Source organism: Mesitornis unicolor, unplaced genomic scaffold, assembly GCF_000695765.1.
Source record: "Mesitornis unicolor isolate BGI_N332 unplaced genomic scaffold, ASM69576v1 scaffold15377, whole genome shotgun sequence".
Lineage (NCBI taxonomy): Eukaryota > Metazoa > Chordata > Aves > Mesitornithiformes > Mesitornithidae > Mesitornis > Mesitornis unicolor.
The window spans coordinates 33680-55552 of NW_010194471.1; the positions used below are offsets into that span (position 1 = coordinate 33680).

At 40.3% G+C, this 21873-nt stretch overlaps 1 protein-coding gene across 1 annotated transcript in view; it reads left to right on the forward strand.

Moving 5' to 3' along the window:
- SIM2 (single-minded family bHLH transcription factor 2) overlaps positions 1-21873 on the forward strand; it is a 56020-nt gene that overhangs the window by 30758 nt on the left and 3389 nt on the right. Inside the window, exons 5-10 of the mRNA XM_010187818.1 lie at positions 2554-2639; positions 4852-5051; positions 8891-8997; positions 14323-14470; positions 16337-16505; positions 17260-17668. Coding sequence (XP_010186120.1) covers positions 2554-2639; positions 4852-5051; positions 8891-8997; positions 14323-14470; positions 16337-16505; positions 17260-17668 — 1119 coding nt within the window. The remainder of the gene's footprint in view (positions 1-2553; positions 2640-4851; positions 5052-8890; positions 8998-14322; positions 14471-16336; positions 16506-17259; positions 17669-21873) is intronic.

The window sequence follows — 21873 nt, forward strand, 5'->3', positions numbered from 1 at the left end:
CAGCTGGCTGCTTAAAAATGCTGTGGTGCTCTACATCCACTTGTGCTATGGAACATGCTGCATTACTAAATAACTGCATTAACAGTTGTTATGGTCCCAGATGATCCAGGTATGGTCAGGCTCGCCTTTCTCCTTTAGGCACATTCTGCTTTTCCCCCGCCAAAATAGCAACTCTCACAGTGACACTGGGCTCCCCCACAAATAATCACTCTTAATACATATGGGAAGAGGAACATTTATTATCGTGTATATGCTACTTTGGCCTCTTTAGGCAAAAAGGCAGTATGCCATTCAGGGTCTATATTCTGTTTGGTCACATGGGCCATCTCTCCTTTTGCTTACTTAAGGCATCTTGATATCAGCTAGCTCAAGCCTCAAAAGTGGAAGCTCTCAGATGAGTCCCCAGTTACCTCATGAGTAACTCTTCCCTCTTTAGATTGTAGGCATGAAATGTAACACACTTAAGAGACTAGTGTTTGTTGGTTCAGCAAAAAACTACTAAAAACCTAATAATTCAATGATCAATTGTATTGGGTTTTCTGTGAGGGGATTTTGGTTGTGTCTTTGCTGATGGGGGAAGGGCTACGGAGATAGCCTTTTAAGAAGCTACCCGAAAAGCTTGCCCTTTTCCTTTGTCAGACCCACTTCTGACTAGGGCCAAGACAACCAGCGCCCCTGAGAATTCATGAATTTAAGGGGGTGCAGGGCATGTGCTCTCGCTCTCTCTGGCACCGGCCCCGATCAGCGCGGCCCCAGGTCTGGGTGGCGTGGCCCTGGTCCTGCCCCAACTTAAGCTTAAGCCCCACTGCAACTCCAGCCTGAGAAAAGAGAGAGCTGGGAACTCTTCAGAACCATCAGAAGAGACCTGCCACAACATCAGTAATTAATGAACATGTCATTATTAAATTGTACTTGATTATGCACAGTGACAAAGCTACTGATTATTACTTTTCAATCTCACAAATCACATGCAGCTACTATTGAATCTATCACCCTTCCCTCCCCATACCACTTAGAGCTAGGGTATAACTCTATCCCTCTTTACTTTGTCCTACACCACACGACATCCTTGCTCTTGAATTGTTTTAATCATCCTCCTGGTTTCCTAGTGAGCCTGTAGCTAGTTATGAGGACTGGTGTTCTAGTCATTAAAATTGCTAACAACTTCGTTCATGTCTGAAGATGGTCTTTGTACTCTCTTTGTGTTAATTATTTTTCTCCCTTGGCATCCTTGAAGGGAGGAAGTTACCTTTATTTTGTGTACATGGAACTGTGGCAGGAAAAGAGCAAGCACTAGTATTGGATCACAAAGAAAATCTGTATTGAAGCCATGAATTGTACTGATGTTCCCAACTCCCAGATCCATTCTTTACTCATGAGATCATGCTTCAGCAATAGTAATCTGTGCTGTATTGCTTCCTCCCACCAAATTGAGTATGTTTGTATTTATAACTCTATAGTAAATGTGCCAGTTAGTTAAAGTGCCTGTTTTTGCCCATACGGATCTAATTTGCATTAGGAAGATAAATGGGAAGTTCAAGTACTCAGGAAGCTTGATACTAGTTGAGATGCACTACATATTGCATTTCTTTTCCCTCCTTGCTAAATTCTTTTTCTGAGGTTGTATCTTCAGATCTTTGAATTCAGAACTTAATGTAGAGAGTTCACTGGTTTCCAGATAGTGGTCTGAGTCTCAAAGAGGTGTTAATTGGGTGATGGATGCACAAAAATCAAGAACACAACTCAACAGTTAAATCAAATTAAAGAAAGACTCCAACAGATTACAGCTGACTTTGGATCAAACCCTGTGGGGCATTAGGAGGTAATACACATTGCAACAAATCTGAAGACTCTGTTTCCCTGATTTTCCTGTTCACAGAGGTACCAAATGAGTTTTCTTTTCCTAATATAGTTGTGTTCTGCCAAACTGCAACTTTCATTAAAAATGTCAGAACTATTAGTGATGTCTGAACTGTTATTGAGAATATTTAATGTTAAAGAGAACAGTGACTTATTCTTAGCAGAAAACACATGTGTACCTCAGCAGTATTTAAAACATTTCTGGAGATTAACCATGAAGACATTTGTTTAAAAACCCTCTACCAAGATGGTTTTGGAAGTCAGTGAAACAGGTAATAAGATTCCATATGGAGACCAGAAGTTCACCAGTCAACCAATGAATTTTCTTTCCCATTCTGCTATTATTTTGGAGAGTACCTTAATTTTCCTATACTCCAAAGAAGGCATTTCCTTCCCTCTACCAATATAGACTGGTACATAGCTGTTCAGAAACAAGGTGATTGCCTTGTGAAGGGTGGTAAAAACAGAAATTTGGAGACCTAGTTATATTAACTTGTCCAGCTTTCACAAGGAACCCTAATATGAAGGTGAAATAAATTTTGAGGGCAGAGATTGAGTGGGAAAGTAGAATGGTTGACTTTTATTGCTGCTTAAGGCTGAGACATAAACACATCTGTTAAATCATGAAAGGCAATGTTATACACAGTTTTGAAATCTTCAGTAATAAATAAGCACTGTGGTTTATGCTTTCAGAATATGAAATTGAGAGATCATTTTTCCTGAGAATGAAGTGTGTTCTAGCCAAGAGGAATGCAGGATTGACGTGCAGTGGCTACAAGGTAATGTATATAAGCTTTTTCCCCAATCCCCAAGTATTCAGCAAGTGACAAGTTTATTTATTTTGATTTCTTTATATATGTGTAGCTGAAAGCAAAGTCTGTGATGAAAAGAATCAGAAGAGATGCAAAAAATGCCACTGCTGATTGCAGGTTCCCTTAGTAATGCAAGTCTAGACTCTCACAATGAGTTGGAGTTTGCTTTGTGGTACATTCCCACTTCCTGATCCTCCAGGCTGAGGAACTGGCTGGAGCACAGGAGAGATGCAAGGAGGGTGCACAGTCAGGTCTTATTCCCCTATGGAACCGGAGACAAGTGAGGCAGGAACCCAGACACAGGAACTTGGAAGTCTTCCCACATCCCTCTGTCTCACTGTTGCAGTGCTCTGACTGAGTGACCATTGAGTTGCACAAGTCACCTCATTGGCCTGACCAGAATTACTTTAACATTAAAGAGACTGCCGGGGTTGAAGTCTACTAAACCACCAAGGTTCTTTTTATAAATCTTATCGCTTGTATTAATTTTCAAGTCATTACACGAAATCAGAAGCCCGCAGCAAATGTTGGGATTCTGTGATACCATCTGCCATTCAGGTAGTTCGTATTTCAGCTTTGCAGTGTGCATTTGCTGTTCTTTGAGCTATACAGTATAATTCTGTCACTTAAGCATCAAGAGAGAAGGGTACTTCACATACAGTCTGGTGAAGATTCATTTTATTTGAGTCATTCAAAAGCAAAATGAAAAGCACGCAAGTGAAGCAGAGCGCTTTTAAGGAATATGTTCAAGGTCCAGATATATATCTGTCTATTTACACTGCTATCTACCTGGTTAGTCTCCTAATTCTTCTTTACACAGATCTCTGTTTGCTCAGCTGCTCCCCAGCAAAAAATGATTCTGTCCCAAAGCTGAATCTGAAATCAGGTAGAAGAGTAGAGCTTGTAGTGGTGGTATCTCTGTATGTGTTTTATTTCCCCCATTTATGACTGCTAATCAGGGGGCTCACCTTCTTTCTTCTTTTGCTCACTATTAAAAGTTTATGCAGTGAAACATTTAAGGATGTATTCATTTAGAGAAATGTTGGTTTAAATTTATTCTCTCTGACTGTATTAAGTCAGGATTTAATAATTTTTAAAATATCACCTGAATATTGAATAACTGAAGTGCAGGAAAAACTCATGCATCAAATAGCATTGGAATTAGTAGGATCTGCTGAGAGATCTTAAATAAGTTTTGATTGCTACTGTACTTTTGCTAAACATACTAATTGCTTGGTGATTGAAGGAAGAAAGGCTACACAAGAGGAGCCTGTTTATAGCTGACTGTTTAGTAGGTTGTTCAGGAGTACTAAATACAGTGAAAATTAATTCCTTTCCATTTGACACAGTTAAAAGTCAAACAAATACAGAAATTAAGCTGAATAATGTGTAATATGCCTGCTGTTTGGACTAGAAAATTGGCAGAAGCACAAATTATTTCTAAACACTACCACTACATTAAATAAACCTTATGTTCTGAAAGAGTCCCCAGGTAACAATTTCCCCCCCTCCTTAGCTGACATTGTGAATTTTTACAGTTTAACACTGAAGTTGTCACTCTTGTGATTAGGAATTGTATATGAGAATTCAGGAATCTGGTCTCAAGACCCTGGGCTTGGTCACATGTCAAAAGAACATCACTTGAACTTGACCGGAGAACTTAAAACTAATTTCTAGTGTATTAATATATACAGCAGTTAATCTTTATAAATGTGATGCATTAATCTGCACTGGATTTTCCAAGTGTCTGATTTTCATCAGTAAAATAACTCATTAAAATGTAAATGTTTATATACACCTGTGTGTGTTTGTGTGAGAGAGAGAGAAATTTTAAAAAGCTGCTTCCAAATTCTTTGATTAATGAAGAGGCATTCTTACTGTATCTACAATAAATCTGTATCAAAAAGAGTTTAAAGTATTAACTGGAAAGCAGTCTAGATAGTCCCAAAGAGCATGTGCTTTAACACTGGATTAATCATGTTGGAAGTAAACACAATAACTGCATTTATGGTATTTTAATCTCCATTTATAAATTAACCACACTTCTGAAGGTTTAACAGACTATGCAGTATTTGAGCATTATAAGGGTGTATTGCTCTATAACCTGCCCATGTGGGCAGCTGACTTGCAGCCTATTCCAATGCCTTCAGATATTGAATGTGTTTTCTTCTCATGCCAGGTCATCCACTGCAGTGGCTATTTGAAGATCCGTCAGTATATGCTAGATATGTCTCTGTATGATTCCTGTTACCAAATCGTTGGACTGGTGGCTGTAGGTCAATCTTTACCTCCCAGTGCAATCACTGAGATCAAACTTCACAGTAACATGTTTATGTTCAGAGCAAGTTTGGACTTAAAATTAATATTCCTAGATTCCAGGTAAGCAGCTATTTCATTTCTGGCATAAAATGTTTTCAAAGTCAAATGTTATCATAAGCTACAGTGGTTTCCAAAGAAATCAGTGTATCTGTGAAAAAATAAAGCAGATCAAAATAGACCTGAAACACAAAGACCATGTGGGTCTTCAAAGCCCTTCAGGTAGCTGGATAGACCATACTTTGTCTTGAATGCCAACATACAAGCGCCTGTACAATTTAGCCTATTTAGGTTGGCTGTAGTTATCTACAGCTTCAGATTCAGCTAAAGCCTTCTTGCTGTGACTAATAGGCAGATGAGCAGCAATACATTTTTACCTTAAAGGACATACATTTTAGCATACAAAGCTAGTGAAAGGAATAAGAATGTACTGTCATTCATTATTAAAAAAACAAAACAACAGAAACACTGAGGTCAAATGACTTGCTGGGGTCATCCAGAAAGCTTTTAACAGAGTAGTAAGAAAATGCAGTGTTCTGCACTTTAGTTTAATGCCTTAACAATGAAACCAATGCTACTAGTGGTGGTGTTAGAATGAAAATGAATTCAATTGGCTACTACATGAAAACACAGCCTTCTCAAATAAAACTTGGGGACACAGCTAATGCTGAGGAAAGAGAACCCTGCCTCCACTCTCAGCCAATACAGCTCATATACCAGCTGAGAAGAGCACAAAACTAGAACTGAATGAGTTGTGAAACAATTAATTCCTCTTTTTCATTAAACGTGGTATCTTTTAGGATATCATTATACTTTGTACAGTGCAGTGCAGGATACCTTGAGGGGAAAAGCTCAGTTCCCAGGTGATATAACAGATTTGACTATCGACAAGATGATCATTCTTCAATAATCCCTGCATGTGGAGCAGTATGTCACATATTCTCTCATTTCCCTGGCATGCTGGATTTGCAAGAAGCAGAAATTATATTCATGTGTAGCAGAGGAAAAGAGTCTGTACCCACGACAGAGGGGAAGTTTTGCATGGCTGGTCAACCATGCAAGAACATGCTCTTTCTCCATATTAAGTCAATGAGACAGAGGGCCATCAGCTGCTAAAATACAAAGGCCTAGTTGTTTCTGAAATCCTTCCTTTTTTTTTTTTCCGCATGCTTTACTTAATGTAGCAGCTACAAAGACGCATAAGGGGTTCAGTAACATGTCTTTGCATGTGGGAAAAAGGAAATGATGTGCCTGAGAGGAACTGCCTGGAGACATAAGTGTCTTTAAAGGACACAGTATAACCAGAGGTGTTGACAGGAGCATAGATAGAACCAGTACTGTAGCATAGCTGTGTTTACCAAAGAGCAGACGGGTGTCGTCCACACACAGGACAATCAGGGGTATTAAGCATTCCCAAAGCCCTTTGCTCTCCCAGCTGAGCAAACCAAATTCTATTTGCTCAGAGGAGAGACATATTAGGAATAAGACAAAACTGTTTTCAGACTTGCTTCTGGTCTCCATACAAGGAAAAGCGTTGCTAGATCTCTAGAGGTAATGGTCACAGCAAAGGGGCCAGTATTAAAGTCATAGGAAGGAGCAGTTAAACAAGCCTTTCTAGACACTTGATACAATGCAAAACATGCACGAGTTCATTTATCAAGGTCATTGGATAAAGGAGACAGTTACTTCCCTCCAGGTGATCTGCTGCATCTGATTTTGGGGGTGCAGCCTATTCATCCATTGCTACATGGTTTACAATGGCTTTAGAGAACTCTAGAGGGCAGGACTGACCATTTGAGCAAGCTCCGTTTCCTTCTGTGTCCTCTGTCACACACATAGACCAATCTTCAGCGCCCAGGCTCCTTGTAGTGGCTTACTGAGGGGTTGGGTTTGTGTTAAGGAGTTCAAGCAGCTGAGTTTATTTTCAGATTCAAACTTTTCAAAACTTTTCAAAAGTCTGTGTGTCCTTGTAACAGTTAATGATGTTTTTTTGGCCCATGGGAAGACCAGCTTCAAAGTTGGGGTGCACCTCCAGAAAAATTAACACCTGGCTTAGGTTTGTGGCATTTTGTTTGGTTTGTTGGGTTTTTTTATTAGCTGTTTCTGTACTCAGCAATTAAGTGAGCAGGATGAAACTGTCACCCTAGTTTTAGTTGCACTCAAGTCAGAAGGAGTACTGAAACCTGAACAGGATCTTTCACCAGGATTTCACCATGCTCATAGATTTCAGTGAGAATTTGGGCCCCTAGAACTGTAAGCCAGGAGAGGCAACACACACCGCAGAGGAGAAATGCAAGCATATATTCACATATCCTCCTACAGAAAGAGACCACATGCTCACTCCACAGTGGGAGACCCTGACTGAGGCAAAGGCGTGCAAGAGTTTCCAAATCAAAAGCATAGCTAGAGGAGGTATGAATGTATTGGTACTGTATTTATAATAAATCAGATCACAAAGGCTTTTTGTTTGTTTGTTTTTTCTGATTTCCTTCAGAAGAATCACACCCCATGATGTGCTCCCTTAAGCAGCACGTAAAGTCCCCAGTCTCTGTGGGGTCCGCATGGTTGCTTAGTGTTAGGGTAAGAGTAAAGAAGATGCATAATAGTTACAAAAGGCAAAAAAAAATTAAGCAAAGTTTACACTGTCTGCAACCACCAATAACAGGTTGCTTGAGACCCCTGTATTCATTTCTATAGATACTAAATTTTCTGATACAGTGTATCCTTACTAGTGTTTAAGTTCAGCCTTTTGAAGTGAATGTCCTGGCTGTCCCCACTCATTGCACTGCAGTTTATGTCATGTAGAGGCCTTAGCCATGTGAACTGTATTCCTTGTGGATGAATCTAAACTAGAAGACAACCTTCAAGAGCTTGTCTAAGGCATTCCAGCTATTATAAAGCTTTCAGTCCACAAGCCTAGGCTAGAGCTAGTCCCAAGTAAAATTCCTGAAATTAAAACATGCAGATGGGTCTGCTGCTGCAGCAGTAGATCCTCGGCAGTAACAATTTTATTCTGCAGGTTGCCTGCTAATGGACTGTATTGCTTGTTAATGTAGACATGCCTTTGTGTGGTACCTCTGTTCTGCCTTTTTTCAAGCGGAGAAAACTTAGAACAGCACAGAACACCCCCAGCAAGAGTAGGTACACAAGGCGCATTTATGGCTGAGTTGCACATTGTACTTTAAGGATTTTTGTTCTCAAACAACAGTCCTAAATAAACAGAAGTCCATTTTGAATCACAAAGTTTCACTCTTCAGGTCTGACCCAGTGTAAGTGTGACCAGCGTGGCTTGGATCTTAAACACCTGCAGAGATGCTGCTGTTTCAAATCTGTTCCGTTATTCTACTTCCCATCATGTTGAGGATGTTTTTCTGAAGTCTAACTTCAGCTTTCATTTTCTTAGCTTGTGATCTCCGTAGCTCCTTGTCTTTCCACATTCTTAGCTGGAATAAGCTCCTGCTTCCTTCTTCTGTTAGGCATTAGCCTGAATTTATTTATAGACCACGATCACAGCTTCTATGGACTGACATACATCCTGCATTTGTATGCTTGCAAAAGCAAATTAAAATGTGTCGGCAGTCCACAAGAGTAGTTTTATTGATTTGTGTATGGCTCCTCAACTGGATCTTTGTGCAAAGGATCTTGCATAGCAGTGGCACAAGCCCTAAGTGGAAATAAGTAAAATAACCCTTTTTCCTGCCTGAGTGTAAGGCTGGCCAGGGAATAGCTGCACCTTGGGTTGAGGGGGTTTATTTTCTTATAACGATGAGGATTCTCTTTCCAAAACTGACATTTTGTCCTGCAGTTATTAGGCACCTTATAGGTTGGCACAATCAAGTACTAGGTTAATGAAACTGAATATCCATAGAGATTTTGCTTATTATGGAATCTTCATTTTCCAGGGTGACTGAATTAACTGGATACGAGCCCCAAGATCTGATAGAAAAAACCCTCTACCACCATGTTCATGGCTGTGATGTGTTCCATTTACGATACGCTCATCATTTGTGTAAGTATAAAGAATGCTGGACTGAAGTTTATTAAGTAGAGTGAGAAGTTTTGCAGACAACAGGTGCTATGCTGGAAAGCAGAGGAAGCTTTCCAAATCTTTACTGGAGCTAGATTTTCACAAGCTCTTGGCTATCACTTAAGAAAACCATTAGTTCTGCAAATAAGCTAGATACTCATCATGTGGTGTTTCTGAATAAGGCATATTGGGCCACTTTTTCTACTTAAAGGATCTAGGCTCTTTTGAAAATTTGGACTTGATTCTAGGTGGTGAACTCTTGAAGGAGAAAAAGAACCAAAAGAGCAAGTGAGTGAGAGGGGAAAATCTGAACTTCAGTAGCCTCTGCTGTTAAAAGGAGCAGCTCCCCATCCTACTGAAATATGTTAGTAATAATCATCCCATGTTTGAAGTGAATGCAAACCCCAAAAAATTCTCAGATGAATGTTCATTAATAGCATGTGGATGAGGTTTGGAGAATGGAGTGTCAGGAAAAAAAATTACACATTTAGTAATTCCCCATCTGCCAACAGAGACACTAATCATATCTTCAAACATCTGGATTTGGGAAGTAGTTCATTCAGTAGCAAATTAATTTGAGAAGCAAATTGAGGGAATAGCTGAACTCTGGGTTTGGCTCAGTCTGCTGCAGCCCATACGATGCAAAGATGACATCCAAAAACCAATGTCAGTGAGTTTTTTTCCAGATTGCTCCTGTGGGCTGAAAGCAGCCAGAGTAAAATCCTTCTCTTAGGCTTCCTGAAGGCATAAACGATCACTTCTTCACCTTAATTTATGTTGTTCTTGAGGATCTGGAATATAAAGGAGCAAGTCAGTGCTGAAATTCCAAGTGCAGAATTATGTTGGTTGCAGTGTGTGCAGAAACTCTTCTTTATTCTGGGCCATTGCAAACTAAGAACTAGAATAACCAGGGTACATGCCAATGTCCTCTTGGAGGCATCCTCTTTGTAGTGTTAACATCTGCATTTGGATGTGACTGTTGATCTGTACAAAATATCACTCACTGTTTTCACAAGACTATTTGAAATGCCTATGCCAGCCAATATAGAGATGATTCTGTTATAGCCACAATCATCTCTGGAAAAGAGTTTTCCATTTTAGAGCAGAGTGATGGATAATACTTTGTGCACAGTAGAAGACTTGTACTTTGCCTGCCAGTTTGATCTATGTATGACTGGAGTTTTAAATAAAGAGACACATGATGTTTACTGAATTAACAACCCACCTACCCCATCCCACAAGCAAACAGAACCAAACAGAATAACTAAAAGCAGTTCTCTAGATATTTGAATTACAATGATAAATTATTGTAAAGTTCAAAACCAGAAGAAAAATCTGAGACATATGCATAGAAATTTATGAAACTTTCAAAGCAAATAAATACCAACAAGCAAAAAATAATGGTTAATGCTTGGGCAACAGTGGGAACAGTGCAGAATCACAGTCAGAATACCAAGTAATAGGAATTATTAAAACAGATGTAAAGTGTACAAACTTCCTCTGGGGAGCACTGTTATAACTCCCCCACCATTCGTCAGTAAATGTCTTAGGAAAATGAACAGTAAAAGGCTGGCAAGTTTGACATACTTCTATAAAGTAATTTGATGATTAAGTGTCATCTGATGAAGAAATCTGGAGAGAAACACCTTACACCTAATAAGAGCATTAAGGAAAAAAAAGAAAAAGAAAAAAAGGGCAGCCCTAAGTTAGGATAACCAATCGCTTTTATCAAAGACAAAAGAAAAAATTCCCAAACTGAAGACCTAAAGCAACTGAACATTAAGTTAGGCAGCACAGTGAACAAAACAAAGGAAATGGTGAGGGGAACAAGCTAGAAGGGCTATAACAAGGACATCAGACTGTGAGGAAAATGTAGATGTGAGTATTTGCCTAAGGTGAGATGCCAGCAAACAGTATTTCCTGTTATAAACATTTGATTAGCTTCCAGCTATATGAAAAAGCTTCTGGCATTTGAACTAGTGTTATTTATTCCTGTAGCACCATCAATATACACAGTGTTTGCTCTGCAAGTGGGGAATTGTGGCCACACAGATAATGAGTCCTTGCCTAAGGATCTTGCATTCTGAAAGACAGGATAAAGAAGCTGCTCCAGTACAGACAAAATATTCTGTTCCAGTATAGACAAAATATTTTGCTGGCCTCAGAGAAATCACTTCATTGGTACCATCTCTCTCTGTGAGCATTTTGTGCATCCCACATGTTGTAATATTGTTGCTCTGCCCACAGAAACTTTTATATTAGTCACATCTTTGTGTCTTGGCAAGGCAGGCCCCAGTCGCAGCTGATGTCATCACCAAACTGTTCAGCCGCTTCCTGGAAGTGAACCTATATATTTATAGAACCCATCTTATAGCAGAGCACAGTTTACACTCTGTCTGTGGTGCTGAGTCTCCTTTTGCTCCCCCAGCAATCAAGCCTTCTGGCACAGCTGCACTAGTTTTTAAGAGGGCAAAAGAACTGTAGAGCCTGCTAGGGCACCATCCACTGACCGCACTGGTGACTTGCCAGGCTGTGTGCATCAGGGAAGCTAAAACTATAACTGCTGTAAGTGAGGAACCAAGCAGCCTGTTTCTCTTAGTGGTATCCTTAAGTGCAGGCTAGGAACTCCCAGCCACATGCCTGCTGGAGACTTTTAAAATAGCCATCTGTGACAGGCCAGAAGGACCAGCCTAGCCAGCCCAGAGCCTTTTTCAGCTTGCCTGCTAAACCAGGAGGGAACCGCAGCAGCGGAACACCCAGTTACAAATGGCACATTTGAGAGCCAGGGCTAAAGCCACTGAATCCTCCCCTTTTTGATTGCAGCGGAGGCCACCAAGAAGCCTGAGCCTGCATAGATTGTCTTGGTAGTGGGTTTACCTCACTCCCATTTCTGAGGTTTCCCAATCAGCATCAAAGAGCCAAATGGAAATTGACCTCATTTACTGTATCGGAAGTGCAGCTACTGTCCCTTAGCCAAGGTCAGACTTTCCCCAGATTGCTAAAAATGCAGCAGACACGGAGTCCTCCTCTGTTCCAGGAGAAATATTGGTTTATCCATATAATTAGAAAGGAAAGCTGACCACTGTAGTCCTCAGTGGTTTTCACATCTTTTAAAATACTGTCTTAGCTGCAGAGCTAAAACAGGGATTTAAAGAAAAACCAGTGAGAGAGGAAGACAAAACTAGTCCCAGAGCACATGGAAGAACTTTGGTACAGCTAATGATTCATTACAGCATTAATTTCTATTTCGGAAGATTGAGTAGCAAGGCATTTTGACCATTAAACTAGCATGAAGACTTAGTTCTGAGAAGCCCAGACCACAATAGAAAATATACCTGTTAGATGGTCTAGGCCGAAATATAAGCCCTGTTTCTTAGAATTGGACCATTTAGATTATAGGACACCAAGAAAGATAGTGATTCCATGGCACATAGCTGATAATTAGCAAATCTTTTCATAACATACTTATTTGGCATTGTTACACTGAATCTTTGAGCAGCAGCTACAAGACCTTTACCTTGCAGTATATTGTGCTTAAAGCCTACATATGCTTTTATATTTTGTAGGTGCGTTTGCATACTTACACGCATATTCCTTATGAAATCATAATCTTAAATATCTGTACATATGCATACCTTCACCCCACAGAGCAGTCTATGTAGAAATGTAGGCATGAAAAAGGACACCAGGAAGTATGAGGGAAAAAGCTGATATCTAAGAGAAACTTCAAACTCTAACTAGTAGTTCCTTGGTGTCAGAAAGGATGGGGTTTTGAATGTCTTGCAAGACGTTGCTGTTCATCTTGCTGTTTTCTGAACAAATGGATACCATATCCTGTAATGGAAGGAGAACTGACACTTCCAGAAAGACCTGTCTGTAGTCACTCTGTAAGAGCTTGATTTTCTTAGGGAGTTCAACTGGATTTGAAGAAAAGTTTGAACAAGTTGTGATGTGCGCAGGTGGATAGGAGAGTAAGCAGTCCAGAGAGATCACCTATAGGCTACAGACTTAGAGGACCTATTAGCAAGAACAAGAACTCTGATTACTATTGAAATTACAAACCCCTACTCCTCCAAGTAAAAACTGAATTAAAAAAGCCAACCCCAGCCAACTATATGACATACAGTTAATTACAAAACAGTAAACAACTCCCCAAGGATTATGCACTTTCATTCCCAATTTAATACTGGATTCTATGAATACTGATTATAAGGCCATACATTTTCAATTCAGGTGGTCATTTGCTCCACTAGGCTTGGTTGAAAGAGAAAGTGCTGTTGTTCAGTTTCCTTATTATGTATCTGCTCCAAGCATCTACAATGAGAGAACAAAATTACAGTGAGCTTTGCTACAAAGTTCAGTGTAGTACAAGCCCTACACTAGCAAGCAATAATTGCATTTCTTAATCATGTGTTATATAAAGGAACCGCTGCTATTGATCACTGGTTTTGGACGTAGTTTGTGTAGCAAGCTTAGACCCTTATTTCCTAATTTAAAATAAAGAAATGATTGTATAGGAGAATAATGAGATGAAGTTTCCTAGAGGAATGCTCCCATGTCACATGAGAGAAGAACCACCTTCTGGTGAATCATTAGATAAATGTCTGGCACTGAACTAGAAATATTTGTGGCTAGATTCAATATTGAGAGATGCTGCATAACTCCAACTATAGTATAGCCTTATGCCAAAATATCTTTGTTCACAGAGAATCCAAACTAATGTATAGAGGATTGCATTTCTAGTGAAATCTATTAGATAACTGATTTATCTCCCTGGCCTTGTCTTTATCTGTGTGCTTAAGAACCAAATAGCATTTTAATTTTCCCCTTTTAAATCAACCTTCAAAATGTAGAGCTTATGGAGGAAAAAGCATCATAGCATAAAATACATTGCAAAATACACAATTATCTATTAAGCTATGAATGACGTGGAAAAATTCAAGCTAGTTCTGTCTGCTTCAAAATACTTTTGCTGCCTTGATCTTTTCTTTTTCAGTTATAAGGTTAAAACCAGTAAGTAGGGTTTTTTTGCAGAATGTAAGTGTAACAAAACGGGGTAAACTGGAAAAGAAGGAAGACAAACCTTAATACTTCAGAACATACCAGTTGTAAACAGTTATGTGACCCTGTGAAACTACAGAAAAGGGCAGGACAAATACCTTTGCAGGGCAGCTGTTTAAAGTTTGGTGGAAGAGGGAGGTTTAAGGGAGGGGGAGAAAGAGAAAAGTCCCTGTCTTCATATGAACCCCTCCAGGAAGTGGTCACAGTCAAAGCAATGTGAAATGCTTTTTTGTACTGTATTCACAGTGCTGGTGAAAGGCCAAGTCACAACCAAGTACTATCGACTGCTGTCCAAGCACGGAGGCTGGGTTTGGGTGCAGAGCTACGCTACCATTGTGCATAACAGCCGTTCATCACGGCCTCACTGCATAGTGAGTGTCAATTATGTCCTTACGTAAGTCAAAATACTTTGTACCATTACGTGTTATTAGTAATTGATTCATTTTGTGAGTTATTGGCAATTGATTAATTACTAATTAAATCCTTTAAGTTTGCATTACTTGTGTCTTTCAGTATCATTCTGTGCTTGCATGTTACAGCCACTTTTCTCTCCTCATATTCTCCATCTTTTAGTTAGATTGGGCTAAAAAGAGCCGGCGTTCCTGATGGTTACCTCGTACACCATATACTTGAATGTAATACCACTTGTAGCCATTTGTGTTAGACCTGGACCCCAGTTCTGTAACTGGCATCAGAACTGAGCTCGTGTTGTCCAGTCACAGTGGAAGCAGAGGTCACAGCGTCAATTTGGGAGACAAAGACATGGAAGAAAGAGTTACCCCTTTCAGGGACAAGTGAATCACCAAGGATTCCCTCTCACTTGCCTTGGGTTGCACAGGTACTCAGGGCAAAACTACGTTCTCAAGATGGCAAGTAGCTCCCACTGAGCTGGTGAACGTGCGGTGGTTTGGCCCTGCTTCAAGTCATGAAGGTGTTACAGAATGCCTGTCTTGATATAAACCTGACAGAGGAAGAAGTCTATGTTGAATAAAAAATATCAGTTATCGTTAAACAAACTGTGCCTGACAAGGCTACCTGCGGGGAAAAAGGGAAAAAAAGGGATAGTGAGCACCCCTTGTGTTGAATAGTGTAAAAAGGCAGGGAACTATACACTCTTTTCTTTTGTCCAGACTGGTCCATTTCTTCTCTGGCTTGAAAGTAAGATACATGTGCATGATGTGTGTGGTAGGATCATGTCTGTTTGCATATTACAATGTTGTCCCTGATACCTGACTTTGGGGTGTTAAAGTGTATGAGTTGAGAAAGCACAGAGTGATTTCTTAAACCACCTGAAGTAGGTACTCAGCCCTAGACACACTGGCTAATGCTGCCCTCATTCCTGTATAGATGTGAGACGAAGCAGCATGAAGGAAAGACTCAGCCCTGCAACCTGCTTGAGTCCCATGAGCTAGGGCAAGTGATTTGAGTACAATGGAGGAAACTGTGCTAGGGATATAACAGCATGTTCTTTAGTTGAATTTACTGCCAGGTTATTCACCATCAAAAAGTGATGGAAATTAGTTCAAGATAGGAATTGAGAGAGAATTAGGTGGTTTTTTAGTTATCTTCTAAAAAATATGCTTCACTGTTGCTACTGACAAAACCAGGGGAGGCTATTTAATCATCAGATCTGTATCAATTAATGTTTCAAAATATGGTTCACAGTCTGTTCTTGATTTGTTATTTTAGCCTCCTTTGCATGAAAATCTGTCCTGTCTGTGTGGAAGATAAAACTAAACAGAACAGAGCAGAAATGAAAGTCTAGAGACTGTCAGAAAAACAACATTGCAGCTCCTGTGGTCTAGTTACAAGCACGTTGTGCTGACAGGAGAGGATCATTGCTCCTTTTCCTTTCCTCCGGGCTAATTGTGAGAGCCAGAGCAGAGATCAATTTCTGACTGAGAAGGAGGCAGATTAATTGATTTGTGTCTTTCTATCAGCTGTGATTCCAAACTGCAGGGTGCCAGGGAGGGCTGAGAAGAAGTTGGCACAGCTTAGGTTCAGAGAGTGGGCACATTTAGTACAAAGATGTTAATGAGGTTCCCGGTGGAAAATTTGTGATAGACTTGCATGGGGATGGGCTCACACCCTAAAATTTACTGCCTGCTGTCATCCCCAGCCCTGCACTGCAGATGCAGTGAAAAATCTTGGAAGAATGAAAATGAAAACATTATGAAAGCAAGCATGTCTTTTCAAAGGGGCCATTTTGGATTTGTGTGGTGTGTTTGAGTATGTAATTTATTGGACCGTTCTTTTACAGAGATATTGAGTATAAGGAACTTCAATTGTCACTGGACCAGGTTACCATTTCTAAATCACAGTTTTCATGCCGAAACTCAGTATCTACCTCGCAGGAAACAAGGAAAATAGTAAAACCAAAAAGTAATAAAATGAAGGCAAAACTCAGAACAACGCCTTATCCACAACAGGTAACTTTTTTACCAGTATTTACTTAGCAATTGTTGTTGTAGAGTACTTGGGACAGGATAGAGATCATCCAGAGCTGTAGTTAATGTAAAACGGCCTGTAGTGTGCTCTGCCTCAGGAACTCCCTTGTAGGCCAGAATACAATGAGATCCTTTTGTTCTTGGGGTGGACAGCACAAGCAGTACAGACCGACTGGTGAGTTATGCATACACAACAGCAGTGAGTGCAGCTAGCAAATATACTGTGTTCAAAACAGTGAGAGCCCAAAAAGCATTTAGAGTCTGGAGAGAAGGGTGGGAGAGAGTGGGAAGAAAAAAAATCATTGGGATAGAAGCTGGTGCAAAGGACAGATTTTGTGTTCCTACCATTCTAGAGCTTGACATGCCAACATATGCAAAATCATATATGTGGTCTGCTACTCCATTTATCAGAGACTTTTGGTGCATTGCAATAAACTTCTGCCCTCTGGCATTTACAGCTGCCTATACTAACTAGCTAAAATCCAACTGGCAAAATTATCAAATAAACCCTTGACATTAAGATGAAAAAATAGTTTTTTGTTCCCATCTTAAGTGAAGGAAAAGTTACCATAAAGATCAGGAACTTTAAATGCACTGGTAAACCAATCTCTTTAGCCAGTGAGACTGCAGTTCAAGGAGGCCCAGCTTTGGGCGCCTGTATGATATGTTACGCAGTTTCATATAAAAGTTACTCATTTAACTCTCTTCCCTTCTTTTTTTTTTTATTTTCCTCCAGCAATACAGCTCATTCCAAACAGACAAACTGGAATGCAGCCAGGTGGGAAACTGGCGATCCAGCCCTGCAGTGAATGCTGCCACCATTCAAGAACAAAACTTCCATTCAGAAAACAGTGAACTTTTATATGCCCCATCATATAGCTTGCCTTTCTCTTACCATTATGGACACTTCCCTGTAGATTCTCATGTCTTCAGTAGCAAAAAGCAAATGCTGCCGTCAAAGTTTGGGCAGTCTCAAGGAGCACCTTGTGAAGTGGCTCGATTTTTCCTGAGTACGCTGCAGACAAATGGAGAATGCCAGTGGCATTATGCCAACTCCTTGGTACCCAACAGCCAGTCACCATCCAAAAATCTTCCTGATCAGCCAGTGAACATCATCCGGCATAATCTCGCACAGAGTTATGAAGGTGGGTGACACTTTAGGAAAAAAAAAGGACAAAAAAAGAAAAGCAAAGCTGTGGGGTGTCTGGGAAAGTTTTGTAACTGTAGTTTGAAAACAGGATGCTTAGGAAACACAGAAAATCAAAACCAGTGAATTGTAACAACTGCTGTGTTTAGTGTATTCACATGTTCCTCCCTCTTCCCATTACAATAAGCACTTGATTAGGAATATTATCAAAGCATCAGTTGTGAAAGTGCACCGGAATCACTTTTAGAACAGAGCAGAGATACCACCTCCTTTAATAGTGGCACAGTTTACCTTCAGGTTTTGCACTATCAGAGTTATTTAGTGGAATAGTAAAGTAGGTCATTGCTGAAGTTAGAAAGAAACAGATGTACTTCAGTTCACAAACAGAAATTAAAATAAACATGAGTGATTTCCATAAAAAATTAAGGTTGTCCTTTCTGAGTATGAAGCCATTTTGAATGTCCTTACCCTACAGTTACTACAGTGAATAAGTAAATGAAATACAGTCATCTGCTTTATGTAAAAAGGTCTTCAGTGCTCCTCCCTGATCGACGGCACCATCTCTATACAGATGGTCAGATCAAATACTTTGAATGAAGCACTAAAGACATTGACTTCTCTGAGGTGGCAACCTATAAGAAATAACCTCGCAGAGCTATGAAGTAAATGTAAACAAGCTCAAGATACACTCTACTCCTTAGATCTCATATACATTGCATCTATCTGCACATACCATTTTGATTAGTTAAAAATCACTGATGAAGGCTGACTGGTCGACATACTGTTATAAAGTCAGATGGAAACACTCCTTTCTTCTAGCTTCATTAAGGTCAGGATAGAGGAAGCAGTAGTGGAAGTTTAAAATAAAAAAAGCTGGAAAAGATAGGCTCGAGATTCTCGGTATCAGAAACAAGCATTTATTCACTTAGGGCCATGACCTTAGATATCCTAGATCAGAAGGGAATACTTGCAGATGTTAAAAGCTGAGCTTGCTACGTGAGGCAGAAGACGGTATCAGACATTGAATGTGTCTCCCACAGAGGAGCAAATGGCTTCTGCCCAGGGTTTTGTCCTTGACAGGACCATTTGACCTCTTCTAGCTGATTGACCTCACCCAGCTGACTGCAGCGTTTTTTACTGTTCTGTGTTTAGGTTGAAAAAGAGCAAGGCTGAAGCTCTTCTTACAGTCTAGTGCAGGTTGAATGTTTTTTCTCTCATCTAATGTGCTGGCTTCCTTTTGTTGCTGTTGTGGACCAGGTGTGAAAAGGAGTAGGTTTGGACGAAAAATTAGAAATAGTTTTCTTTCTAAAGATGCTGTATCTTTGTGGAAAAGGAAAAAAAATAAGCTACATCTTTTGAGGATAAGTAGAAGGATTGAAGTAAATCCTGCAGATCTCCAGTAAGTCTGCGGGAACAAAGTTATTCTAGGGCCTACAGAAGTCAGCCCAGTTTTTCTTCTTTGCTTCCAGACTAACAGATGCTATGAGACTGACTGAGACAGTAGATCCACCCCTTGCTGGTCAAAGGGTGTCATCAGATAAACTGAAAATGGATGTGGAAAGGGCAGTTTGTTCAGAGAACAGTCTGTAAAATTGACAGTCACCATAAAATGTGCCAGAAAAGCCTAGTGAGCATAGCTTCAAACAAGCACTTTACCATCAGTCAGTCGATATGGGCAGGTAATTCCCAGTAAATATATTCAGCTGGAAGGATTCCACAGGAATACTGTTGAATATGTCAGGGGAAAAAAATCCCAACAAAAACCTGCAAGCACTTGCTCTATTTTTGAATTTCATCATGCATCCATACTTTCACCATTTCCTCAAGAAGAGGAAAAAAACAGCGCTTTGATACCAGCAGTTCTTACTTCTGGTTCTACTTCTACTTAAGATTTTCTTGCTTAAGTTGGAATATGTTTCACTTTGGAGCACAGATGTATTTTAACGGTTGCTTAGCTATTGGGCATTTGATGAAAACTGACTTGGTACAATTAATTCTCTGCAAAGGCACAATTATACTATTTAGGAAGGAAAAAAAATATGGTCAAACTCAGGCCTGGTGAGTGGTCATTGCTTGAGCTCATACACAGTGTTATAAGAGGGGAAGGAAAAACGGAGCCTCTACTGCAAAGTGGATTTCTATCTAATTGTTCCAGAGTTAGTTTCCTCCTGAGGTAGAGCTGGCTGTGTGGTACTTCTGCTGAGCCTGGTGGCAGAAGAGAAATCTGAACCTTTGAAAGTGACTTTTTGCTTTGAATTACAAGGGGCATCTGATTTTCCTTACATTGTCAACTGCTGCTTTTTCCAGCGGTTCACCAAAAAACTGACAGCCAGTAAGCTTCAAAGCAGAGAGGATCTGCTTAGCATCATTATCTTCTATCCAAACACAATGCCAAATATGACATCTGGCAACCGGGTTGGATGCTAGGGCTATTCCACATCACATCCATAGAGACGTCTGCCAAGAATGCCGTAGGCCAGAGACATTTTTCTCTGTGGAAAATAGTTTCTTTTAGAGAGATCAGAGATTTTAAGATGATCATGCCAAGCCACCAAAGCTCTGGAAAAGCACGTAGTAGATAATACTGCCTGCAAATCAGATGTTGCTGCCTCAGATTCTGGTTTTGAAGCTTCTTCCACTTTTTTTCCAGCTGATCTAGTCATCAGAAATGAAACTCACTTCAGAGAAGACAATCAGCTTCTTAGCTAGGGACATTTTCTTTGTATACTTGAATGGATACATCGCTACTCTGGGTACCACAGTACCCACTTCTCATTAAGTTACACTGTTGACCAGTCGGTACTGTCTGTGTGAAGTTTAGTGCCACTAACCATGCCAAAACTCAGGGAACATTGAAGAATATTAAGAAAATCTGTGAAAACTTCTGGTCTGTCTTCCTTCCACAACCTAGCTCCCCAGGTTTAGCCTGTGACTGTTGGAAGAAATATATGAAATCTTCTTTGAAAAGTGTACTTCACTAAAGGCAAAGAGGTCTCTATTGTTTTAGGAGGAAGACTAATGGAGAACTCAGTAATTACAACATCAGCCCATGCCTCAGATGATTTGCAATTAGGGTTCAGACTGGGACACAGCACAGATATTGAGCTAATCTAAAAAATGCCTCCTTCATGAGCATGGACAGTGTTAAGACCTGTTGTATCTTTGCCTTGTTTGACATAGAAAAACACCAGCATGCCCCTGTGACACAGGAACGCGTGACCTGAGCTGTACAGCAGCTCTGCTCGTTGGTGTCCAGCAAAACTCGGAACGCTTGAGTAATTGCTCCTTTTCTCTGAAGGCCCCCTTTTATGAAGAATTAGGAAGCACACTGAAACCTCATGGGCTACATGTCAACATTCAAGTGCTGGCATATTGTCTTCTCAAAACATACAGTAACTCTCAGGAGTACACTCTTCTGAGGTTAGTGTAGGTCAGAAAAGCCAAGAAAAATTATGCAAGATAAAGCCATGCATGAAGAGAGCTTCAGCTGTGTCCTAAAGAGGTGGATTTTCACAGAAAGCAAAACTCTGCCAACAAGGACTGCACACCTTTTGCAGGAAGATCAATGCTGAGTACCAGCCTTTCTTTGCTTTAACCTGGTTCCAAGATGCCTTTCTTTCACTTTTATTGAAACAGACAGGGGCAATGAGAGAACTAGGAGCAGCTCTACCTCCTAACTTCTTGGTACAGAAAGGTGTGTTTGTGAATGAAGTCAGCTTTCCCTATTGAGCACCGTCTGATCTTTGAATGAAGGTGAAGAGGAAATGCTCCTTGCTGCAACACCACATTTGACAGAGGAAAGATCACTCTTGTATACTGCAACTATGAGCAGACTTGATATGTTTTAAACAAAGACCAATATCTGCTAAAGTAGCCTTCCTGTTCCCACTTGGATTGTTAGATGCTGAAGTCTGTGCAGGCTGCTAGGTGATGAGGCTCTTATCTCCCAGTTTTCCCTCCACTTGCCCAAGCTGCACCCTGCGCAATAGTGGGAAAGCAGAGCTACTTGGCAAGAATTAACAGAGACGTGGTGCCTGAAGGACTGAGTTCGCTGTTGCAGTGGCAGGCTGCTATGAATGGAGGCAGTGTAAGTAAGTATAAAGAGCCTTCTAGAAAGCTGCTATCACCCTGGTAAGGTACACAACCTTAGATGTGCAGTGTATCTGCCCCACTTGGCACAGCTGAGTTGCTCTGGCAGAAGAG